Here is a 25371-nt window from a genome sequence, read left to right as displayed (position 1 = left end):
TACAGAGAGAATACAAGCCTATGTCTGCGTATTTGTGCAAAGATACATTTCGATAGCTCGGTTGTTTTCCGAAGGGTCTGGCAGCAGGACTTGACGATTCGCGAGGATTCGGCAACAAACGGCGTCGAGTCGCGTGAACTAAGCGGATTTAAAAGCGGAAAAAATCAAATCTTTCTCTCGGCAAAAACTCGGCACCGGGAGCGGTCCACTTCGTGCGAGCCGCGCCTCTGTTTCTGGCGAGTGTGCGAGAGCCGCGCGCTTTTTGGCTGTTGCTTCCTCTTCTCGACGGTGTTCTCTCCTCCTCTTTCTTCAGGGCGCAGACGGGGTGTCGGAAACTGAACTGGAACTCGAGCAAGGAAATCCGAGACTCTTTCACGGCTTCTGTCGCCTCGTTTCCGGGCCTTCGATGACGACTTTCCTGCAATGTAGGCAGGACGCCGCGCGCAAAACTGCACACCCTCGCGTTCTCATTGCGGCGCCCCAAGCGGCCGACGCCATGCAAGGCTAGACAGCTGTCACTCGCGTTTCGTTTCTGTTGCCGGGCCGCGGTTTTCTCTCGTGGTTCTCCAGGTTTCAAATTCTTTTCTGCGGAGAGATCGAGCTCCTCGAGTAGCGAACGCGCCTTCAGCCGCCTCCGGAACACTCGAGAGTTACCGCTGACGGAGAGACGGGTCAAATGCGGAGAGCGAGGCAGGCAGAAAAAGAGGAAAGCTCGCTGTTCCTCCGCTTGCTGCTTCCTTCGTCGTCCACGCGTTTTCCACTCTCCGCTCTCCTCTCTCTCCGCGGAGAAAAGAGCGCTGCGCCGTCGAGCTCCGAGTCCCATCTAGCTGCTCGGCTTGGCATGCGCCCTCCTCCCTCGTCTCGGCTCTCTCTTGTCCTCTTCTCCCTCGCCTCTCTCTCTCGTTTTCTCTCTCTCTCTCTCCGCTCGACCACCCTGAGTGCGTCTGGCGGCGGAAGCGTCGCGTCTCCTCTCTGCTTCTCTCTGCCTCTTTCTGCGTCTCTAGCTCTCTCGACGGCTCCCTCGGACACAGTCGCTCTCTGTGCTTCTCTCCGCTTCCCTCTCTGCTTCTCCAGGCTTCTCTCTTGTTCTCTCCCGCCCTCTCCAGTTTTCTCTTGTTGTCCCTCACTCTCGCGAGTTCTCTTGTCTCCTCGGTCTCCTGGCCTCGCTGCCTCCTGGGAGCGGCCCAGGAGCTGCAGCGTGAGGGGGGAAGCTTCGCTTCGACGCAGGTTCGTTTCTCCCTTCAGACACCATGAAGCGGGAGGAGAGAGGTCTCTCGTCTTTCGCCGCTGAGCCTCTGTTCTCTTTGCCTGCTGCTCAGCCATCGGGCCTTCGCCTCTGCTCTGCCCGCCGGCACCATGGGGTGTCTGTACACCCGAAGACGTAGCGCGGGCGGCTGAAGCGTTGACGCCGTGAGGCGCGATTCGTTCCTTCTCCAGCAGATTCTGAAGGTACTTGCTTGAACGCACACTGGAAGGCGCCGTTTCTGTGTCTTCGCGTCTCTCTGTCCGTCCTCTCTGTCCGTCCTGTCTGTCTCTGCCTCGCCTCGACCTGGCTGATGTCCGAGCGACGCGCGCACCCCCAAGGAGAGCGCAAGGATGTCGGCCTGTACTAAAGGCGGGACGCTCGCCTCTGCTCCGAGCTGCCAAGACAGCCGGTGCTCTTCCTGCTGTCCCTGGTGTCTCTTCTTCGAGAGCGAGTCCGTCCTCTACCGAGTGCAAGATCAGGAGCCTCCCTTCGGCGTGGAAGGTTTCGGCCCCGGCTCCGCCTGGCAGGTGCAGGTCTCTCTGTTGTCGCTGCCGCGGCTGCTTCCCGAGAAAAGCGCAGGAGCATGTGCAGGCGAGAAAAAAACCGCAGTGGGAGGACCTCACAGCGAGCAGGAGGCGGCCTGGAGTCGGGAGACGGCGGCAGAGACGGAGAAGAGACAGAAAACAGGTGAAAGGCTCGGAGATCGCGAGCCGCACGGAGAGAGTGGAGGCGGTCTCGAGGCCGGATCCCTTCATCTGCTTTCTGAGGAACGGAGACCCCCTGCCTCGACTTCCTCTTTCTCGTCTTCGTCGTCTTTCTCGTCTTCGTCGTCTTTCTCGTCTTCGTCGTCTTTCTCGTCTTCGTCGAGTTCCTCGACCCACACCTGGAGGCAGTCCGCGGCTGCAGTCGAGCACCAGTTCGTCCTCCAGGTGACCGCAACGCATGTTGACGACCGCGCCGCCTGCTCGTCGCCTCCTGCCGGCGCAGTCTGGGGGACAAGCCCCGACCTGTCGGCCACTCGTGTGGGGTCGTGTCTCTGCAGGTGTCTCCTCGGCTGCTGCGGTGCGAACCGACGGGAAGACGGACCTGCGCCGCTTCGACGCAAACGCACCAGAGGCCGTAGCTTCAAAAACCACGAGTTCCTGACACAGACCAGGGAGACAGAGAAGGCAGTAAAGGAAAAAGGCGAGAGAAGAGAAGACTTCCGAGAGTGGGGGCAGGCGAAAGGAGAAGACGAAAGTGACGGGGCCTGTCGTGTTCACCTTTTCAGACATGGGATGGAGGCGCAGTCCCTCGAGGGCGGCGAGTCTCCGAGAGCCGCCGAGAAGAGTCGAGGCCGTCTGAAGAGAAGAGAGGAGGGAAAACCGGGCAAAGGAAGAAGAGCAGCGCGCAAGAGCGTCGCTGCGGCCAGTGACGCGGATACATGCACAGAGTGCGGCCGACAGCTCTCGTTCGCTCCTGAGGCAAACCGAGGTCGCATGGGAAGCCCAGAGGCGCCTGCCGCAAGAAGCGTCGCGCGTCATCAGGCAGAAGACGGAGAAGCAGGGAACGAAGGCGACGGCGTCGAGGCGAAAAGTACCTGCGCAGACGCGGGGAGAGAAAAACAAGACGAGGGTCTTCCTTTCTCGCCTCCCCCGGAAGATCTCTCAGGCACGACTCCTTCCTCATCCAGTTCTCAGCCTCTCACAGTTTCTTCTCCTACGCACTGCTCTTCTTCTGCGCAGGTTGCTGCGTCGCAGTCATCGTCTTCTTCTTGTTCTTGCTCTCCTCTGGCGACTGCCGCTTCTTCGCCGTGTTGCTGTGAGCCGACTTGCCCGAAGATGCGCCCGTGGGGAGATCGGCGCGGACGGAGCCTCGAGTCTCCTCACCGCTTTCGTTCGAACTCGACCAGTTCTCCGAGGGCGGCCGTCGAAGGCGCAGCTCTGCACTCAACGTGTCCTGAGCTGTACATACACTGGGGCATCTGCGTGGAGAGGCCGGACGAGTGGCAACTGCCGCCGGACGCGCTGGTGCCGCCGGGCTCGCGGATTTCGCGCGAGTCGCAGGCGGCTCAAACGCCCTTTCTGTGCTTATGTTCTTCCTGTTCCGACCTGCGAGCAGACACAGCCAACGCCTCTCGCCACTCCGGCGGCCGCCTCGGCTGCCTCTGTCGCCTTCAGCGGACGGACAACAGACGCGCGGAGAGCCGGGTGCGCCGCGACGGGGAGAACAAGCGAACGTCGCGAGATCCCGAGCGACGGCGAAAGAGAGATAGCGAGAGAACAAGGGGACGAATAAGAGGGAGAACAAGGGAGAGAATGAGAGAGAGAACAAGCGAAAGAACAAAGGATCGAATAAGAGAGAGAACAAGGGAGAGAACACGAGACGAGGACACAGGAATTCTCCGGGAAGGTGAAAGGGAAGACAGTGAAAGGGGCTATGGATCTGCAAGAGCCTCCCGGCGTCTCTGCTGTCGCTGTCAGAGCAGGCAACAAGAAGACAGAGCGGCAGCCGAAACGAGAGAGAGAGGAAGCAGATTTTCCTCTGAGGACGCCCCGCCGTTTGCGGACTCGCCTTTTTCTTGCTCATCATCCCGGGCCTCTCCGGAGTCTTCTCTTTTTTCGCGTTCCTCCTCGAGAGGACTCCTTGCGGAAGCCTCTGCCACACCGACGTACTGCGTGCAATTGCCTCTGGGACCGACAACAGGCAAGCGTTCGGAGTTGCCTCTCGGCGTCCAGTTCGTTCTCTTCGCTCCTCCCTGGCGGTGGGTAAAACCCAGCGCATATTCCAATTTCTTCTTCAATGTTCACCAGGCAGCTGCGCGACTCCAGCTTCGTGTGGCTGCTGCCTTTCTCCGTCGTGCACTCTCTTCCTCCCCTCTCCCTTCATCTTCTCTCTCGTCCTCGCCTCTCTCTTCCTCCCCTCTCTCTTCTTCCCCTCTCTCTTCGTCTCCTGTCTCTTCGTCTCCTCTGTCGCCCGTGTCTCCGGCTGCCGCGCGTTTGGCTGTCTCTTCGCGGGTCGGCTCTCCTCACACTGGGTTTGTCGAGAGGCTCTCAAGAGGTGAGGAGAGACACTGCGAAACAGAAACAGAGAGACAGAGAGCAAGGGGGGCGGAGACAGCGGCTCGAGCGGGAGTGGAGTGGCAGCCGGCTTGCGGGGACCCATGCAGAGGAGGGGGAGGCGAGAACAACGGAGCCGTTCTCTCTGGAGAGGCCGCAACAGCTGTCCTCACGTCGTCTGAGTTAGGACGCCATTCTTCCTCTTCACGCGGCGTTCCCGACCTCGTCCGCGGTCGCTCCCTCTCTTCTTCGTTCTCTTCGTCCTCAGCGTCCTCAGCGTCCTCGTGGACCTCTTCGGTTGGGGGCTCACGAGTATGGACGCTGCAAGAGGCGGAGCTGCGCGATTTCGCTGTGGGGGTGCCGCCTGCCTGGGAGCTTGTGGTGGCGGCTTCATGGAGTTCGGGGAGACTCGCTGCTGGCTCGCAGCCGTTTCCAGAGACAGACGCGCAGCTCCTAGCCGTCCAAGCGGTTCTGTGTGGCGCGTCTCTGGAGACGGGCGCCTCTGCCGCTGCTGTGTGGGTGACCCCCCCCGCGGCGCGAAGAGCCGACCGTCCCCTCAAATCTGTCTCTGCTGTCGACTCTCTGGGGTCGACGCATGAGCGGCCCTTCGTTCCCGTTTCCGCAGCCTCCTTCTCCATCCCTTCTCTCGCGTCTCTCTCGAGGCCTACATCGCGCGCGTCTGTCCGTGGGGACCAGCCTGCAGGCGAGCATGGCGGACAGGAAGGGTGGTGCGCGCAAAAGCGAGGCGACACCTGGCGATGCATGCGCGACGATGTGGACGACGGCCAAGTCTCGAGCTGCTCGTCCTCGGTGTCTTTCGACCTCGCGACCAACTGCGCAGACTCCAGAGACAGCAGGGAAGACGCTGGCCAGGGTGCACAGCCGCCACGAGGAGGGCGGAAGAGAGAGCAAAAGGTGACGGTGGAGAGACACCAGAAAGAAGGGGGAGGAAGAGATGAAGAAGCCGAGACGGAGAGAAGTGACGAACAAGTGAAAAGCAACGAAGAAGAGACGAACGTAGAGGAAGAAGAACTCGTGAGGGCGCCCACTCTTCGGCAGCTCTGCAGCACAGCTGTGCCTCGCTTCTTCTTCGCGGGGGGACCTGGGCGGGGTACCGAAGAAGAAGATTGTCCTCTGTTAGATGAGTTTTTTCGCTGCGACGCATGCAGAAGAAATCGGTGTGCATGTCTCTCGCTCTCGCTGGATGCACCGCTCGATTTCCTGTTCGTCTCAACTCGCCTCGCTGTCTTCCCTTCATACAAACCCAACGGAGAGGGAGGACCCAGGATTGTCTCTCGTCAAAGAGACAGGTGGCAGCAGCGTTTTGCCCCACCCCACACTTTCCCTGAGAGAGAAGACCCGCCGCCTCCGCTTCTGCCCTGCCTCCAGTTTGAGCTGCGCATGCGCCGAGACAAAGCTGCCGCCGAGGCGACAAGCGACGCAAAAGACGACCCACCTCCTCTGCTTCTCTCTTCCCTCTCTGCACCTGAACCCCGTGACTCCATCTTCCCTTCTTCTTCTCTCCCGTCCTCTTCTTCTTCTCTCCCGTCCTCTTCTTCTTCTTCTCTCCCGTGCTCTTCTTCTTCTCTGCGATCTTCCTCTTCTTCTCTGCGATCTTCTTCTTCTCTCCGGTCTTCTTCTTCTCCGGGGTGTTGTTGTCGGGAGCTTCCTGCTGGTGGGTGCCCCGAAGGTCGGGGGCTGAGTCATGGCGATCTGCGGGGAGGGTCGAGGCTCCTGCGCCTCCAGGCGCATCGCCAGAGGTTCGCGCTGGATGGAACAGAGCCTGCGAGTTGTCTCCGATCTTTCTGGGCTTCCTCCGCTGGCGAGGAGACAGAGGCTCTTCTCTCGGGGACTTGCCTCGCGGTGTTTCCCTCGCCCTCCCTCCAGAGTGGCCTGGGAGCCTCACGCAACAGGCGACGAAACAGAGACAGACGAAGTCTATCCGCTTTCTTTGGCGCCACACAAACTCTGCCCCACCGGCGGCAAACGAAGCGCAGAACCTACACAGACGAAGACACACAGAGAAACCGGCATAGACGCCAGGGCAGGACCCGAGGTGTACAGACTGGCACAAACAGAGAGGAAGATAGACAGAAAGACAGAAAGGAAGACAGAGAGCAATACAGAGAGGAGAAGAGGGCAGAGATCGAGGAAGAAGACAGGCATTTGTCTGTTTCATCTGTGGGTGTCCAGGAAGACTTGTTCGCTCCTCTTGTCGCATCTCGGGCTCTGCGGCAGCGGGTGCCTAGCAGCTCGGCTCGTTCGTGGACTCCATCTGACACAACGAAATCGATATCCGCTTCCAGAGAGGCCGGCGACGGAGCCGAAGAAGCTGCTGAAGAGAAGCGAGGAGGCGCTCCGACGCCCCCAGGCTGGTCCGCAGAAGGCAGGGCGTCTGTGGACGCGGTGCAAGCAACAACCGCACAGAGAGAAGCACAAGGACGGAGAAGCTCGAGCAGGAAAAAACGCCAGCGCGATGGGGAAGGGGCGACGCTACACAGAGACAGCCGGGCGCAGTCGGTGGGGACAGTGCAGCGAGGGCGAGAGAAGAAGGGTGATAGAGTGGAGACAGCAGAGACGCAAACAGAGAGAACAGAGACGGAGAGAAGAAAGGGAGACGGGGTACACCCAGGGAGGACAGAGGTACAGAATAGTCAGACGGAGAGAACAGAAACAGAGAGACCACAGACAGAGAGAACGGGGACAGAAGGGGGAAGGTGTGGCGACACAGGACACAGCCAGTGTGTGCATCGCCTCATCCAAAGCCTCCTGAGCGAACCTGTGAGGGAGACGCGTCTCCCTAGGCTCGCATTCGCAGATGAACAATTGTTGGCGTTCAAGTAAGGCACAACTTCTCTGTCAAAAAGCCTGGTCCTGAGTTTGTGGGGGAGGGGGGAGAACATTTCTGTCTTGTTTCGCTGGAGGCGTTTCTTCGCTCGGTCTTGGGGGATCGTCTCTTTTGCAGCTTCTGCATGTTTCCTCTGGGTTGTCCTTTTGATTGCTTCTTCTTGTTCTTCTCTCGAGATGTCTGAGAGCACCCCACACCTCCGCATCCGTTACCGCGACCGCGTCTTCGAGGCGCCCATTCTGAACTCTTTCCGTCCTTGTCTCTCCGTCGCTTTACCCGTTCCTGTTCTCTCCTCGTCATTCGCTTGGTATGTTTCTCCTTCTCGATCCTGTCTCTCCTCGTCATTCGCTTGTCTCTCCGTCATCCTTTCGAAACAGTCTGTTTCTCTTGTCTCCTCTTTTCCCTCTTCTCTCCTGTCTCTCTCCCTTATCGTCTGTGTTCATCTACTCTTCGTTAACTCGATTTCGCCGCTTTCGTCTTTTCTTTTCGTTCTTGTCGCCGTTTTTCGCATGTGGCGTAGGACGCTTTCGGCGTGTCTGTGCCTGCAGACGTTTCGCCCTCACAGGCGAAGACCGGGCGGAGAAGGGTGAGGCGGAGGCGGCGCTTCTTGCGCCGCGCGCGCCGAACTGTGGAGACTCCTCGAGTTTCCATCTGCGTCTCTCGGTCCTTCTCTGGGAAGAGAACGCCTCTCTGATTCGGTCCCCCAGCCACCGGTCGTTCCCTAGCCTCACCACGTCTTCCTCGTCTTCTCCCTCGTCTTCTCCCTCGTCCTCTTCCGAGACACAGACGCGTTGCTGGATTCACTGGGGGCTGAAGCTCGGCTCGAGGAAGTCGGTGAGACAACAGGCGCGGACGCTGGTGCGGGCGGCAGTGGCTGGAATTGCAGGCTGCGTGCTGCCAGCCACCGCGCGCGCGCTCGGCCTGCCTGCGACAAAATGCGATCTCTTCACATCCATCCCCGCCGCGTACGCGCCGTCTTTCTGCGCCGTCGAAAGGCACGAAGGCGAGGCTGACCGCCGCGTTCTCTTTCTCCAGCAACTCGCTGCGTGCGTCGAGAAAATGGAAGAAGAAGGCGAACTTGAAGAGCGACAGCAAGGAGGTCAAGAAGGAGCACACGAGAGAGAACGTGAGAGAGCCGGCGCGGTGGGGGGTGGAGGGGAGAAGAGACGAGGGAGAAAGAGGGAAGTCGAGCTCCTGGCGTGGACGCAGCCTCCTAAGGCGTTTTGGCCCTGTGGCAGTTTCGCGACGGACGCCGTCAGCGTAGACTCGCCGATGCATCCTCTCCTCGCGAGTGACCGCCGCACAGAGAGACGCGAGACGGAGACGCGCGACTTGCATGCACCAAAAGCCGGAGAACGCGCAGATCTCCTTCGCGCGCCTCACGGGTCGAGCGCCTTCCTCAGAGTCCATCTGGGCGACTTGCGGGTCCCCAAGACGGTGTACGGACACCCCGTACTCGGCGTCCACTTTGTCTTCCGCGTGGGCGCCGCACGCTGGTTTCGCCAGAAGTTTTTGGAAGTGCCTCAAGATCTTTTTGTCTCCGCGGATTGCTCCGCCACACTCGCTGCTCACCCCCACTGTCTCTTCTCCCTCCCGGCGCTCGGCCAACAGCTGCAGGAGCTGCAGCAGGCTCTCGTCCGGATGCTCTTGCCCTCACCCTTCTCCTCTCTGCGGCTTCTGAAGAGGGAAGCGGGCATTCTCTGGGAAGGTTTGCGAGCGATGCAGCCTCGAGAGAAAGACGAAAACAGAGGCAGGCGGGAGGCGCTGGAGGTCCGCAGCAGATACAGTCCACTCCTCGCCCTGGCGGTGCGCCTCCTCGAACAGCCGACCTCGCCGCTTCTCCGTCAGGAGCAGAAGCGTCTCGAGTTTCTTGTCTCCACCTCGTCCTTCCTCGCAGCTTCGGAGGCAAGGCCAACGGATGCAGTCTGCGCGGCTTTCACTCCCGCGCACAGACGCCCAGACGGATGCAGCCAGAATTCAAAAGACACACCGCAGAAGGAGAACGAGAGAGAACGAGAGGACACAGAGGAGGAAGAGGACGAGGATACGGAGGGAGGCGCGCTGGAGAAACTCGGGGAGGAACAGAGCAAGGAACCGGGAGGAAGCCAGCTGGGAAGACGCGGTGAATCAACCTACGAAGGGGAGAGAGAAGAAGTCACTTCCGTCGAGGAGAGAGAAGAAAAGAAGAGATCAGGCGACAGCACCAGGCCGACGCTGTCGTCATCCTTCGCTGCCTTTCAGTTTTCCTCCGACGCGCGTTCTTTCGGCTTGAATCGCCTCACCTTTGGGTCCTCGTTCTCCTCCTTATTTACCTCCTCTTCCCCGCCGGCCTCGCCGCCGCCATCTTCTTTCGCGTCCTTTGTCTCCGGTGCGGCGTCTCCTGAGCCTTCTTCGCTGGTGCGGTGCGCGAGCGTTCTTCTGCGTCTGCTGGAGGAAGAAGACTTGGCAGAGACAGACCATGCAGAAAAACAAGAAGTAAACTTCTGGGCATGGCTGTATGCCTACGCCGCTCTCGAGCGTCTTCAGTGGACCTACGAGGAAACTCTTCGGCAGCGACGCAGGGCGAAGTGCGAGCGAACGCGAGTCAGCCAGGAGATGCAGAGAAACAGCAGACGCAGAAGCGACGGTGGAAGACAAGGAGAGAAACAGGAACCCCCACACGCAGTCCGGAAACTGTCCCCAGGAACAGCACAGTCTTCTTCTTTTCCTGGTTCCCTTTTCCCTTCTCACCCTCACTGTGGTTCTTCGTCTTCTTTTCCTTCTTCACCTGCTCCGTTCTCTGCTGAGGTCGAGGATCTTGTGTTTCTCTGTACGCCGGTTATTCCGCCGTCGGCGCTGGCTGTGGTGGAAAGCTTGTTGCTTCGGCTTGCCAGTCTTTGGAGGAAATGTGTGAAGAATCGACCGTTGATTCGCATGCTCATCACCGTCTTCGCGGCGCCTTTCGTTGCCGGGCGCGTTATCGAGGTAGACGCATTTGAGTTCCCAAAAATATACAAAAACAATATAAATCGATGCATGTATGTGTAGATGCGTGCTCATGAGTATAAGAACATGCCTTCAACTAACCAAGAGCGTGTGTGCCTATATATATATATATATATATATGTTATATATATACATATATATGTGTTATGTATACATGTATGTATATATATATATATATATATATGTTATATATATACATATATATGTGTTATGTATACATGTATATATATATATATGTTATATATACATGTATATATGTGTGTTATATATACTTGTATGTATGTATGTATGTATGTATGTATATATATATATATATATATATATGTGAAGGCAGATCGACAAAGATGGGAAAAGCGTAGATAGTAGATAGGCAAGGGTGGGTGCAGAAAAGTCGAATGGTCGGTATGCAGGCAGTCGAGCATGCGTAGACCTACTCGAGTGTGTCTTGCGAGGGAGCTGAAGCGGGCAAGGTAAGCTGCAGGGCGCTGTTGAAACTGCATGCGTTCGAATACCAGGTGATTTCGTGTGCGCGGTTTCTCCGGCATGGGGGTATGTCGCCATCCGTGGAATTGGACAAGTTCGTGAGCGCTCCTTTGGCCTCCCACCCGTCATTGTGCCTAGAGGGCGGCGTCAACTCGAACGACAAATCCATATCTTCTTCCTAGTGAAGAGGAGAGTCCATACTCACAACTTGTCACATGTGCATGCATAAATATATGCATATATATATATATGTATATATGTATATATATATATATATATGCGTATGTATATATACGTGTGAGTTCACATATATATATATATATATATATATATATATATTTGAGCGGAATGGGTGCGAGTTGTGGTGCATTTTAAATGGTTTTTTCAGGTTCTTCTCGGCGCTCTCCGACACTTTCGACTCGTGCAGGGGCAGACCTTCTTTGGCCAGTGGGCTTCACGTCTCGAGTTCGATCCTTCTCCCCTTGTTGACATCTTCGCGTCTCCCTTCTCTCCTGAGCAACGCGTCTGTCCTCTTCAAACGGGTGCTTCGTATTCCTCTGCTTCTCTCTCTTCTCCGTATGTCTTTTTCTCTCCTGTCTTCGGCACTCGAGATGGGGGAGACGAGGGAGGAACGCGTGAAGAAGGGAGCGGGTGCGGCGAGGGAGACGCCGAGAGAGGAGAGCAGAGGAGACAGAGGAGACAGAGGAGAGAGGAACTCCGAGAAGAGGCAACGATGGAGAATGAGACACTGGCGACTCTTCGCCGAGTGACTGGGACGTCTGACCTGAGTCTTCTCCGCGCCTCTGTGCGCTATATCGAGAGCGGCGGGGAGGGGGCGGCCTTCTGGTCTGCTCTGGGCGTCTCCCAAGAAGCGTTTGAAAGCTTGCTCGCTCGTGACAGAAACGCGCCTGAGGCAGCTGAGAACTCTGAAGAGACGCGAAGCGAGAGGAGGCGAAACGAGACCAGATTTCCTGTGGGGGAGCACGCTTCGCGTCTCGCTGCAGTTCTCTCGGCGTCTCTCTCCTCCTCAGTCTCGCGGCCTTCCGCTGCCCTGTCGGCGGGGCCTCGAGACTACACCCTGCCTGTTCAGACCAGATCCGCGTTGCCAAAGTCTCCTGCTTCTCGCCCACGATCCCCCAACGTTTCCTCGAGTTTTTTGGGTCCTCCACCTCCTTCAGCTGCTCGCTGTCCTACGACCTGCGGAGCGCCGCTCGACCGCTGCGGGAGCAGCGGCGCGGATGGTCACGAACCTGAAAAAAGGAGAGATCGAAACGACTCCGAACTAGAAGAAGAGGAACAGAGAAAAGGGGAAGAAAGACGGAGAGAAGAAGGCAAACGAATGGCGGACTGGGGAGACAGCATTGGAGACAGAGGAACAGAGGTTCTCCAGCGAGTCTGGGAAGGAAGCTGCAGGGAGGCGAAAGAAGAGGACGCAAGTGCGTCGACCTACCAAAGTTTCCTCTCGACCTCTGAACGGATCGCGGCGTCCAGTGCTCTGCGTCAGTGTCTCCTGTCTCTGCATCTGCTGTCGCGCCAGCCGCGCGCGTGTCTAACATCCTCTTTTTGGGAGAATCGAACGCATTTCGAGCGACCTGGGGGTGCCATACCCTCAGCGAACGGAGGCCGAGAGGCTGGGGGAGAAGGAGAACAAGAGAGAGAACAAGAGGAAGAGCAAGAGAGAGAACAAGAGGGAGAACAAGAGAGAGAACAAGAGGAAGAGCAAGAGAGAGAACAAGAGAGAGAACAAGAGGAAGAGCAAGAGAGAGAACAAGAGAGAGAACAAGAGAGAGAACAAGAGAGAGAACAAGAGAGAGAACAAGAGAGAGAGCAAGAGAGAGAACAAGAGAGAGAACAAGAGGAAGAGCAAGAGAGAGAACAAGAGAGAGAACAAGAGAGAGAACAAGAGAGAAAACAAGAGAGAGAACAAGAGAGAGAACAAGAGAGAGAACAAGAGGGAGAACAAGAGAGAGAACAAGAGAGAGAAGAGGAGGAAGCGACACGCTGTGGCTTGGCCTTGTCGGGTCTTGCAGGTTTGCCTGCGGACGTGGTCTCTCACTTTGTATGTTTCCAAGAGGCGCGTCTACCTCTGGAACTCGACGGCCTGCTCCGCGAAATCTGCATGCACCGTTGTCTCCAGCAGTGCTCGTGTTCCCTCTCGTCTTGTGGCGCACCGCGCGAGGCCGAAGAAGGGCATGAAAAGCGATCGGCGAACGAGAACGAGTGCGAGGAAAAGCGCAAACCGCGCTCCTGCGTCGACGAACAAAGCAGTCGAGAGACTGGCTCTCCCGAGGCTGCGTCTGCGTCGTCTCCGTTCCTTCCTCTGGCTGCGGTCGAACGCTATTGCGAGCCAAGTTGCCGACGGCAAGACCCGGATCGTCTGCGGTGTGGGACGCCTCCCAGGGAATGTCACGTTTGGTGTGCATGCGCTGAGTTGCCGCCTTCCTCAGAAGCGGACGCACCGCCCACCGCGCCAACCTCGAGTCTCGCAGGTGTCTCCGAGTGCTGCGTCTGTCTCTTCACGCTCGTCGGGCGCGCGAGAAGCGGCGTCCTGCCGGCCCTCCTCGAGTCTCGAGACGACGCCGAACGAGCTACTCTGCTCCTCCTCGACTTGGCGCTCGACGAGCTGCACCAGACGCTTGTGGGCCGCCTCTTTGGGGCGTACAGACACTCGAGGGAGGCCCTCACACAGGCGTCGGAGCCGGGTCAGTGCGCGCGAATGTCGGCGGCAACGCGAGAGAGAGGAAATACGCAGAAGGCAAAGCAATCGGAGAGAGCAGAACAAGTGGAGAGGGTGGGAGACCGAAGAGCTTGGGGGGCACTGTCTGAGAGGGAGGAGCTGCAAGACGACGCAAGGGGTCAGGCGGGAGAAGGCGCGTTGAGAGAAGGAAACAGCGAGGAAAAAAGGAAGGTCGAGGATGGCGGCGTAGATTTTTCAGCGAAAAAGAGAAGCGGCAGCGACAGCCAGTGCCGGGATGTGATACCGGAACGAAGAGAGCCTTCAGAGATGCTTCAGCCGGTACAGTCAGCTACGGGAAGCAGCAGCAGTGCCTCAGTCGCTGTCACTTCCTCTGGATCAGCCTGTTCTCTCTCTCCTTCTTCCCGATCTTTTTCTGTCTCTTCCTCGTCGGTCTCGTTCTCTGTGCCTTCCTCCTCTTCGTGTGCAAGCCTAGGTTGCTCGGAAACAGTGACTCTGGAGTCTGGGCGGCGAAGGACGAGAAGGAGACAGTTGCGCCTGCATGCGCCAGCCGCCTCGAACGAGTGCCCCGTGACCGCGCGAGTGGAGCGGGAGCGAGCGCTGGGCTCCATGGCCTTCTGGCCCGCTTGCGTGGGCACCCTCTTTCCCCTCCTCGGCTCTCTTCTCCCCGGCCTCGTTATTTTGCATCCGTGGTAAAGCAGGACGAAACCAGACTTGGGCGAGAGTGGGGGAAGAGATGAAGACGGAGACATAGACACGGAGGCGAGATCAGTGTTGCAACAGACAGGAGAGAGAGGAAGGACAGAGAGAGAAAGAGGGAAACAACTGGCAAGAGCGAGAGGCAGAAGAGAGAGAGGAAGAAGGAGTGGAAGAGGCAGCTTTATTTGTAGGAAGAGGAGATAGCGACTAGGAAGCACAGCTGTATTTTGTCTTTCTAGGACGGCTGCGTCGCGTTGTCTCTTTCTTCATTCTGCTCGTCCTTTCGCTTTTCGTTTCTCTTGTTCGAGGAGCTGTGCGAAGCCCTCTCTTCTCCCATGCCTTTGCTGTCTCAGTCTCTTGCTGACCTCGTAGCGCTTCGGCCTTCTCTTCCTTTCCTCTTTACCTTGTTCTTTTCGTTTTCGGCTGCGCTTCTTCCCCTTGTTCTCTCCCGCGTTTCCCTTCCTTCTTCACTTCTCTTCGTCGCCTTTCCTGTTTTCTTGCGGCTTGTCCGCCAACGTCCGGTTACGAAGAAGCCCCCTGTCGCTCTGTGCGTCGAAAACGCGGCTGTCTGCCCTTTCTGTGTTCGTTGCATGCGCATCTCGCCAGGTACGAGGAGGTCGAGGCGCTGTACCACGACTGGCAGTTTATTTCTCAGCTGCTCGAGCGCGAGATGTCGGACCGTGTGTTGTGTGCCTCGGAGACGCCTCAGAAGAAAGAAGGTGCGAGAGAGAGAGGCGACTGCGTGGACGCAGGAGCGCAGGGACTTCCGCCGTCGCTTCTTTTCCTCGTCGCCGTCACGCGCAGACTCGAGCGCTGCGTCGTGCGTCTGGCCGGACTCCTCGAAGAAAACATCAACGGGAAACTCGCCTTCTTCATTCAGGTTCGAAAAAGTCGTTTAGCGAGGAGAGTGAACTCCAAAGGGCGTTCGTGCTTCCATAGACTCTGGCGTCACCGGCAATGTCGCTTTAGGCGAAGCATAGAACCCAGCCGCTAGTACGGCGTAAGCAGCATACATCTTGAGTAGGAGAGGAGCTACTGCCTTATAATACTACATATAGGCATGTATACATATACATATACATATATGTATATATATATGTATATATATATATATATATATAGCTGCATGTATAAATTTGGATATGCATGTATGCGCTTATGTGCGTATGTGCGTGTGTAAGTGTCTCGCGTCCTTTTCGTACCCAAGGTTCCTTTTTGTGCCACTACTTGTGGGTCTGATATGGTTTGAGATGTTTGACATAACTGGTGGATTTTGTGTTTCTTTTGCCTGTCCTCAGGCTCGCAACGGCCCCTCTTTACTTGCATGCGTCCTCGTGGAGCGCTTTGTGCACAGTTCGGTCGTGAACGCGGTCGCTGTGGTGAGAAGAGGTTTGTTCGGAGAGACTGTCTCTGGAAGCGAATATCTCCAGTGGTCGACTTGTCACCTGATCGGTGATCAAACTGCTGTGGTGCTCCACAGCCGCCCTGCATTCAATCAGTCTCGTTCAACAAGTCGACTTGTAATGTTGTTCTGGATGTCGACTCTGTGCACCAGCACAAGATTCGTTTGGAAGTTGAAACACCCTTCTGAGGAAAACTGAAAGTCTGAAGTTTTTCGAACTCGCAGATGGAGACGTCCTGGCGTTTGAGAAAAGCGTCTGCGTCTTCTAAAGAACACAGCTCTCTCCTCGCTTTTCGCTTCCTCTCTTGTGTCTTCCTTCGTCCCTCTGTACGGCCTTCTTGATCTCGCCTGTCTCTCTGGTCGTTCTCCCTCGCACCCACACTCTGCCTTCTCGCGTCTTCAGTTGAGTCGTCTCTGCCAGACATGCGCATGTGCAGCGTCTTCTCGTTCCACTCTTAACGGACGACGCTGTGTGTTTATCGTTGTCAGAAATGCTTAGCGTAAGCGCTGGCTTCCATCTCTCGTTTTCGTAAGAGACTTTTGTAGCATGGCACAGCCTGCCTTCGCTTCATCGGCCGCCGCCGCTCTAACGAGGTGGTGCGAGTCAATACCGTGACGCCTGTAAACTCGGTTCAACAGCTGGAGGGTCTCGTGTCATCTTACCAAGAACAAAGGTCGGACTCCTCGTTTCTCTTGCATGTTTCTTGCCCCATGCTTTATGCTTTTTCAGGTGCTCCAGCAGCTCTCCGTTTCGCTCTCGTTCTACTTTCCTTCCGTCTCCTCAGCTGTCTCCATTCTCCCCACAAACAGTTCGGCAGCGGCGGGTGTGCTCGCCTTCATGCCGTCGCTCTCGGGTGCGCAGTTCATCCCGCCGTCGTCTTTTCCGCTGCTCCTCGCCGCGTCGCACTTTGACGAAGACGCGACGCTTCCGGCTTACATTCGGGCAATTCTCCTCTGCCCCGCGGCCGCGCCGTTTCTGGAGCGCGTGAAGGGTCCGGTGCTGCTCAGCCAGTTGGACCGGCTCGCCGCGATCGGCCGGGAGCTTGTGGGCGGAGCGACGGAGCCTTGCTGCGGCAACGCGGAGGAAGAGACGCAGAGGGAAGAAAGAGGGAAGGATACAACAGGCAATACCTCGAGCGAGAGAGGGAGAGCGCCGCAGGGACGCACGGCTTCAAAGAGATTCGAGGAAAAGCGAGACCTGCAGCCAGCGGGAGGAAGGCCTCGAGCTTCAGGTTACGAGGACGACAACAGAGACACATTAGGAGACGCTTTCGATGGCGATGCCTGCGACGCCAGGTTCTGCGAAGACAGGGAGAAACCGAAGCGCGAACTCGGCACTCAGAACGAACATGAAGAAAGACCGACTTTCGCAGGAGGCCGCGTCTCCTCTCGGTCGCTCTCCTCCACGAGAAGAGACGGTTCCTTTTTCTCTCTGCCCCCTCCGGCTGTCTCGGAATCTGCATGCTCCTCTCACTCCCTTTCTTCGCGCTCCCTTCGTTCTGGCACTGTTCCCGAGGGTCCACGCCAAGCGCAGCTCGCAGCGGATTTGTCGTGGACCTTTCAGGAGCTGCAGATTGCGGCGGCGGCAGCGCTCGCAGCGTGCGAGTCCGGCAGCGTCTCCTCGCCCCTCCGCTTCTGCGCGCCGCGCCTCACGAGTCGCCTGATGCTCCGCGCTCGCGCCCAACAGTGCATGGTCGCCGTGGTTTCAGACCCTGCGTTCTTTCTTGCACTTCTCGTGGACCTGATTCAACAGCGAAAAGGCCAGCAGCGGCGCGAAGACTCGTTTCAGGAGGCGGGGACCTCCGAGCGCTGCCGACGCACTGCCTTTGGCTCCTTCTCGGCGCGCCCCAGGAAGAACAGTAAGAACAGTCTGATCTCTGGACAGGGTGTGGCAGGCTTCTTCTCCCGGAGCTCGCCGGCTGTGGGGCGCAGGCGCGAGATCCCCCGAAAAGGCGCGCAGGGGCCGCGACAGGAGGGTGGAGAGAGACGCCGGCGGGAGGAAGGGCGCGCGACGCAGCGCAACGCCTTCATCTTGGGCGAGCGACGCCGCAGCATTGCAGAGGTTCTGCAGGTCCTCGAGAGGAGGCGAAGAAGGGAGGGCGTTTTCGTTGGCGTTCCCGCCCACTCGTCTCTGAACGCGCGTCGTCACGCTTCGAACTTCCGTCGCCAAAGGGCGTCAAAGCACCCACACAACGCCTGCCTCTCTTCTTCTATCTGCGGTTTTCCTTCTTGCTTTTCCTTCCCCGGGGACGAACTCGAACGAGTCTCCGTCGAGTTCGGGCCGTCTTCAGGGCCATCGTCGGGGGCTGTTTTGATTCAGCGAGACGTGGAGATTCACAGCTACCTCCACGGACAGGCGTTGCGAGTGCGGAGTGCGCCATCGCTTCCGAACCGCACAGCAGAGCTCGTCCAGCGTCTCCCGCTCCTCCTTCTTCTCTCGCATCCGCAACTGGTCCCTCTCCTCCCGGACTTCCTGCAAGACTCCTGGCCCCTCAACGCAGACGCCCTGCAGCTCGCCGGAGACGCTGGCCATCTCCAGGCCCTCACCGACGCCGCCGTCGCCGCCGCGACCGCCAGCGCCGGAGGAAGCTTCCTCGAAGACGAGCGAGAAGAAGGCCCTGAGGCGAGGGCAGAAGAACAGGAAGAAGACTTAGGAGACCGCGACGCCTTCTTCCTCACCAGGCCGACGAAATGTATCGGTCAGACGCCCTTCCGGAGCGACGGCGAACCAGAAAGACAGACAGCTGCAGAGGTCGTCGAGACAGCTGCAGAGGTCGTCGAGACAGCTGCAGAAGTCGTGGAGACAGCTGCAGAGGTCGTGGAGACAGAGAGGCTTGATGAGAGCCTGGAGGTGAAGTGTGGAGGAGCGGAAGAGTTTCAGTCGGAGACAGGAGACGAGGGTAAGCTCGGACTTCAGGCTGGGCAAATCGGGTCCGATCTCCTCGCGACTTGTGACGACCCTGAGACCGAGAGCCACAGTCCGGGCAGAGGTTGCGTTGAATGTGAAGCGGCCGCGGCGAAGAGAGAAGAGCAAGAGGGGCGCGATCGCTCGGTCTGCCTCGAGTCGCGGCAGCAGCTCAGGAAGCCGCTGGACCTCGCTGCTTCGACTCCGTGTCTCCAGCTGTGTCTACGCTGTGAACAGCATCCAAAGAAGCGAAAGAGAGCCTCGCTCATGGCCTTTTTGAATTCTCTCTTTCCTCCTTGTTATCCGTCACTTGCTTCCTCTCTCTCTGCTCACTGTTGCTCTTCTCCGTCTGCGGCGTCTGTCGCGCGTGCTCTCTCTCGCTCCCGGTGTCCCTGCCTCGCAGAGTGGGCCTGTGCGTCGCGCGCGTCAGAGTCGCCTTTCTCGCCAGTTGGGCCTCAGGGCTCGCTGTCGCGTTTCTCGTCGTCGCCCTCGTGTCTTTCTTCCACACTGTTGATTGAGCATGCGTCGTGGGCCGATCCGTTTCGCTTGCCGATGCGGAACGCGCCGATTTTCCCTCCGATTTTTGAGGCTCTTTCAAGCGCTGGGCATGAAGCCGAGGAGGGAGCTGAGGAAAAGGCCTTTGTGGAGGCGAGTGCTACGGCCGCCGCAGTCGCTGCATGCGCCGCGCTGAACGCGCCACCAGAGGCCACCGTGAAGGCCGTTGCCGAGGCGCGTGCGTGGAGCAGTCGGCGCCTCTTGCGGCGCATTCAGAGTCGCCAGCGGCGCGCCAGCTCCAGCGACTCCCATACCGCTAGCTGGGCTCCAACGGGTGTCTCCGCCGCGCTTGCAACTCCGCGTGGCGGCCCGGGCCTTGCCTTTCTTCTCGGGAAGCGCCCGCTCGGCTCCCCGAGCGACACAGCCCGCGACAGGTCGCAGCTTTCCTCGAGCAGCGAAGCCGGAGACAAGCGTGGAGACGAGAACTCCGAGAACGCGCTGGAGGACAGATCCCGGCGAGGAGGAGCTGACACTGTTTTTGAGGGCCGATTGGAGGCCTCAAGGGCGTCTCCAGCGCGACGGCCGGAGGGTGTGGAGACGCTGCCGCGGAAGGACGACGCGGCGGGCCCGTTTTACGACGAACGCTCCCCCATTGCGTTCGAGAAGCCCAGAAAAGACTTTGAACGGTCCCCACCGTCTGCGTTGCCTGCATCCCCCACAACTGTAGCAGGTATGTTCGCGCCAGAGAAAGGTGACGCGTCGCGCAGCAGTGCCTCGTTCTTCTCCTCGCGCTTCTCCGCGCGCTCCTACGCCGCATCTTCCCCGCGGTGGCTTCTGGGGGTCGAGAGCTTCCAGCCCCACATGGTGGGTTCAAAGGGCCTCTCTATCGCCCTGCTGCAGCAGTCCCCCATCCGCGGCTGTCTCTCCGCGACCGCCGCGGTTCCCTTCGACGCCTTCGAGCGCACACTGAGACACTCCGTCAATCGCGAGGCCCGACGGAAACTCCAACAGATCATCTCCGCCCTCGACCTCTCGGGGGACATGGAGAAGCTGCGCCGAAGCAGGAACGCCGCGAAGGCCGCCGCGACCGCCGCACGCGCCGGGGCCGCTGTGGCCCGCGCCATGGGCCAGGAGGCCCCGGACGGGGCCCTCGCCGCGTCTGCGGTCGCCGGCGGAGAGACGGTTTTCCTCCACACGGTGCTGCAGCTCGAGCGACTGCTCAAGCGCGCGAGACACCTCGTCCGCTCTCTCCACCTCCCGCCTGATGCATTTCGAGATCTCTATCTCTTCTCGAACTCCCCAGACGGCGCAGAAGGCGAGGCCGGCAGACGAACCGCTGGCCCCGCCAGAGAAACTGGCCCACGCGGGAGAAGAGAAGCTGAAAGGAGAGAAGGAGAGAGAAGCGAAGCCGCAGCTGAGACTGAGGCCGAGCCAGGAAGCTCGTACAGAGGAGAAGGGAGGGAGAGCGAGAGAGCGAGGGATGGCAGAGGCAAGGAGAGAGGAGACGAGGCGAGAGGAAGTCGGCGGAGGTCGATGACCGCGCCGGAGACAGCGCGAGGAGAGAGAGAAACAGGAAGACAAGCCGCGGAGACAGCCAGATGTGAAGAGCGGGGCGCGAGCGACGACGGACGAACGAAAGCGCTTCACGCGGAAGAGCAGAGACGGATTAAACACCGCCAAGCGAAGCTGAAGGCTCTCCTCCAGCAAAACCCCGAACACCTCTGGAATTGTGTCAAGAACGTCTGGTGCACAATTTTCTCTCCGAGCGTCGTCCTCGCTCTCCAGCGGGCCCAACTCCGGTTCTCTCAGGTCAGTGATATGAGACCCTCAGTTTTTTGTCGCTGAAGCATACGATGTCCGAAATCCCAAAGTCTCCCGGAAAACAGGGCTGTGTACCCCCGTCACCTTCCGCTTCTCAGGTCTTCTCCTGTCTCTTCAAGTCTCTGCTTAAAAACGTCTTGTTTGTCTCTGTGCAGTTGTTTCTGCTGTGTGGGTGTCTCTTCGCTGCGTCTTCGCACCGCACTTAACTCCTTGATACGTCGTGTTCTCTGTATTCTATCCCTACATTCATCCCTGCGCTCCCCACGCGCTCCAAAGTGAATTTCGAGAGCCCTGTTTCTCGGTGTCTCTCAGATTCGCATCGCCGTTATCCTTCAGTTGGTGGACGGCATCTGTGAAGCGTCGTTTCTCTGCCGGACGGACATCGGGAGTCTGTACAGCAGGACGCCGCGCGAGCAGGCTGCAGACCCGTCTCTTCGTCCGTCGCACATCTGTGACGAGAAAAGCAGAAGCCGCGGCCGGTGGCCTGAAGGCCCTGTTTCTCTTCGAGTTTCCGCCGGTACAGGGAGGAAACCCCACACACCTCGCAACGCGCCAGCAGCCTCGGAGACAGCCGAAGGGTACCACGAGTCCTCGACCGGCTCAGGGACTAAGGAGACCCTTCGGCACCCCCACGGCGATCGCAGCGAGTCGCCTGGAGGCGCACATAAGGGGAGCAGTGCCACCACCGAGGAGACAGAGGCGCGAAAGCCCCACCCGGGCTGGCTTGAGCGCACCCCACACATCGGAGACACCTTCTCTTCTCCGCGCTCTCTCCGGTCGTTGAGTGGGTCGGAGTCGCCTCGATCGTCAGGCGAAGCGGGGCCCAGTTCGTGCGAGTGTTCGCCGTGTGGCTGTCCTGAAATTCGAGAGTTGTATGGTGAGGTGACTCTCGGTTTGGGCCTTGCTCCCCGTGAGCTCCTCGAGGGCGCCGTCGCGAGTCCTGGCGAACCTCTGCTTTTCCGCGCCCGGTACACTGCCGACCCCCCTTTCGGGGCTTCTTTGTGGGGTGCGGGCGGAGACTGTGGAGGCACTGTGCGGAGGCCCGAAGAGGGACCGGGCGCGAGCGCGGACGCTGTGGGAGTGTTGCGAGAGCAGAGCGCGCGGGAAGAGCAGGCAGAAGAGAAAGAAGAGAACGGGCAGGCGACGCGTGAGGGGTCTCAAGAAGGTCGAGGCCGGGAGGGTCTTCTGTCTAGCGGGTGGACGCGGGAGGCGACGCCGAGCTCGGCTCGGGGCGTGCATGCGTCGTCGACTTCGGGTGTGCGGTTCTCTTTGGAGTCCGAAACTCCACAGATGTCGCGTATGTCCTGGTCCCCTCTAGACAGGGATGAGTCTGGGCAGGAGCCAAGCGCGGCGGTTCGCTCGCGAGGCTCTTCCTGCGCCTCTCTCGCGAGTTCCGCGGGCCAAGCGAGCCGTCCACCGTCACGCTGTCTGTGTTGTCGGGCGCTGAGCGAGGCCTGCCGGTGTACAGAGACCCGAACGGGGTCTCGCGTTGCTCCGCCTCGCGTTGAGAGATTCCCCTCCGCCAGCACACTGCTGCGGTGCCCCTCTGCATGTATCCTCGTTTCTGCCGACCTCAATGTCGAGGGCCTGGAGACGATGATGGCGGTGGACGGAGTAATGGCTTGCATTCAACACCCAGAGAACGCCAAGTGTCACCTGGTCGAGCCTCAAGACTCTCGCGCCTCCAGCGCGTCCTCGCCCCAAAGCGGCGAGTCCCCTCTCAGGCCCGCGACCCCCGCGGCGCTGCCTGTGGGGGGGACAGTTCCGCGGCGGTGGCGCGTCGAGTACCGCCAAGAAAAGTGGATTTCCGACCAAACGTGGAGAGACGCGCGCCTCCTGCAGGCTGCCGCAGTGGCTGTTGAGGCCGAGAAGGCTCTCGGCTTCCCTCAAGTCGTACACGGCATGTGGGTGCGGAGCGCAGAGGGGGGGGCGACCTGCGGCGCGGGGGACGCGCTCGTCCTCCTCAGCTCCAGATGCGTTCCAGCAGTCCAGCAGGAAGCAGTGGAAGAGACTCGCATGCTCTGACGATGAGCCGAGGGGGGAAGGCGAAGAGAGAAAAGAAGATCAAGGAGGACGCAGATGAACAGACGTCGACTCAGAGGGCGAGGAATGCAAGAGTGGTGACATGCGCCTGTGCGGGAGAGGCGGCGCGGAAAGGTGGAGGTTTTCTCGAGCGGAGTAACCGTTGGGATTTCAAGAGAAAACGAGTCTAAAGGAGAGAGGGAGAAGCGGCGAAAGGAAAAAGAAGAACGCAGACACATCTCCAGAGCTAGGCAGGGGTGCAGGGAAGCTTAGATTCACGGCAAGAGACGAGACTGCGAACTCTCTCTGTGGGTTGCCTTTCGTCAGCTGGCGCCAGTGAATGCGCCATGGGCGCTGTCTGTCTTCGGGGATCAACAGGCGGTGCAGCGACCTCACGCACATAGACGGAAAATTCCAGCATTTTTTGATAGAACAGTGGAAAGGGGAAGGCCTCCCACGCGTCGTTTTCCTGAGCGCCCTCTCCTCATCCGGGTGTATAGACACGCGTGCGAACGTCCGCCTTCTCGGCTTCCGAAGTCGCGGAGACAGTGCTGGAAGCCAGTAGACGGAGGTGATATCTCGAGTAAAGTCCAGAACAGTGCAGATGTGGGCAGAGAAGAGACAGTTTATAATTGCCGTTCACAGCGGCGCCTCTGGTTTCCAGATATATATATATATATATCCGAAGAAAGAGAGTTTTTTGTTTGGATCCTCAGAAAGGTTGTTTGCATAAATTTGTGAAGAAGGAGTTACTTCGTGTATAGTTTCGAAGAGAAATTGTATATATTCTCGAAAGGGAATTGCTTTTGTGTAAAACGCGAGAAGGAGAAGAGTTACCCTGTGTTACCTTTGTACTGGAGATAACTACAGGTATGATCACTCCAGCGTTTATATCTCCTTCATAAGCATCCCTGTGCATTGCTAGCGTTTTCCAGCACCTCGTTCGAGAAGTCGAAGCAGGATGGGGACTGCGGTCGTTATATAGTACAGCAGCAAAAAGGAGATTTTCAGATTCGGGGCCAGAGATCTGTGTCGCGATAAATGATCGCGGACAGTTTCGCGTTGATGTCGTCTCTGGGTAAACGGAAAGCAGACGTCTCGATCGCAGCCGTCGTCGGCCCTGGGAGGAAAGGAAGCGCGGAAGCCTTTTTGTTTCGCTCATGTCGAGAAAACGACACACTGCTTTACCAGGACTTTCCGTAAAAGATGTGCGGCACCGAGTTGCGTCGCACATCTCTAGTTAGCCAGTGCTTGCACTGTTGCGACAAGAAAGTGCAGAAATAAGGTTGTGTCTTACCCGATCTTCCATACTGTTTCTTTCCATTTACGAGGAAATTACTTTCTCGCGTTCTTGTCCTTTGAGGTCCCGTGGACGGCGAGAAGAGTGTCAAGGAGAAGGAGTGTTCATCTGAGAAGCGAGCATCTGCAGAATGAAATCGAGACGCACTTCAGTTCACAAATACACAAAACGGTTCCGACCAGACATCCCCCAGTACGCAGAAACCTGGCGAGACACACCAAACAGGAGAAGCCTTTCTCGAGATCAACAAAGGCGCTAAGGCTGTAGATCAAGAGGGGAAACACACTTTCTTCAAGCAGATCGAGGCCACTGAGAAAAGCTGACCTCGCAGAGGCGGAAGTTTCCACGCCAGTCGCACGCATATTGGTCAAATATACAAAAGAGAGGTTTCCCCCCTGCCGGCATGCGACCTGAAGATGCATGCCCACTGTCTCCTCTCGTCCCTGTTCTCTTTCTTCCCCAGTGTGTCTCCTCTCTGCATCGACCCAAGCAAACATTACTCGCCTCCTTCCCCTTCTTCTCACCTTCCTTCGTGGGTGCCGACTGTCTTCCGAGACATTCTCTCCACTGAGATGTGAAAAACAGTTTGCTCCCTAATCCACCACTGAACGTGTGTCACCGTACAAAGAGGAACTCCACTGTACACACTGGTAGATGTACTGTCCTCTCTGACTCTTCTCTCTGGCGTTGGCATAGCAAGGTTGAGCCGAGCATTGTTCATCACTTTTAAACAACCTTCTTCGGCGAAAAGAGGGACAGCTGTTCCGCGTCAAAAGAGCTCGCAGGGTCTCTGTGCCCTTTCCTCCCTGTCCTAGGTGTGTCGGACTGTCTCTGAAAAGCGGTAAACAGACTGGGATGCGATGCAGGTTATCTCTGCGCAGGCGCAGCTTGTTCCTTCTTCGTCACGGAAATCCAAAGTTCCGTCGAGTCTTTCTTGTTCGGTTCGCCTTTTAACAGCTTTTTGCGTCGATACACAGGAAGAGTGTGTATACACACACCGTGGTAGGACTCTTCCGTTTTGACTCCTCGCTTTCCGTCATTGTGCGTTCAGCCATTTGAGTCGCTGTCACAGTCTCTCCCCGCGTCGTCTTCATTTTGTAGAGAAGGAAGGCGTCACGCTTCGCCGAGAGGAGAGTTGTCTCTCGCCTCTCTCTCTTCTCTCCGCTCCTCGTCTGCCTCGCTTCTACTCTTTCCTTCCCTGTGGTTCGTCTTCCCCGGCCTGATTCCCCGTTCTTTCCCCCTCTCTTCCGAAGACATTTTTTCTGCCTTCCTCTTTTCCTTGTCCGTCTCGCGTCCGTCGCTGTGACTCGCTCGGTCGTTCCTTCGCCGACAGGACAGAGCAAAATAGTTTGAGAGCAGACTTCTGTTGAACTGCGCGAGAAGAGATTTCTCAGAGGTCTCTCTCTTCCAAATCCCAAGCAAATACTGAAGC

General features: G+C 58.1%; 1 protein-coding gene across 1 annotated transcript; it reads left to right on the top strand.

The window, feature by feature from the left end:
- Positions 1–276: 276 nt before the first annotated feature.
- Positions 277–25157, top strand: TGME49_286270 (hypothetical protein). Its single transcript, XM_018781980.1, has 7 exons — positions 277–7124; positions 7681–10096; positions 10989–13987; positions 14601–14874; positions 15293–15373; positions 16127–20605; positions 20930–25157. Exons 1-7 carry the CDS (start codon positions 1597–1599, stop codon positions 22640–22642), a joined length of 17490 nt encoding a protein of 5829 aa, XP_018637786.1. The 5' UTR covers positions 277–1596; the 3' UTR covers positions 22643–25157.
- The last annotated feature ends 214 nt before the right edge of the window (positions 25158–25371 follow it).

The sequence above is a fragment of the Toxoplasma gondii genome, chromosome V, assembly GCF_000006565.2.
Source record: "Toxoplasma gondii ME49 chromosome V, whole genome shotgun sequence".
In the NCBI taxonomy this organism is placed as follows: Eukaryota; Apicomplexa; class Conoidasida; order Eucoccidiorida; family Sarcocystidae; genus Toxoplasma; species Toxoplasma gondii.
This window is presented reverse-complemented; position numbering and strand designations above follow the sequence as displayed.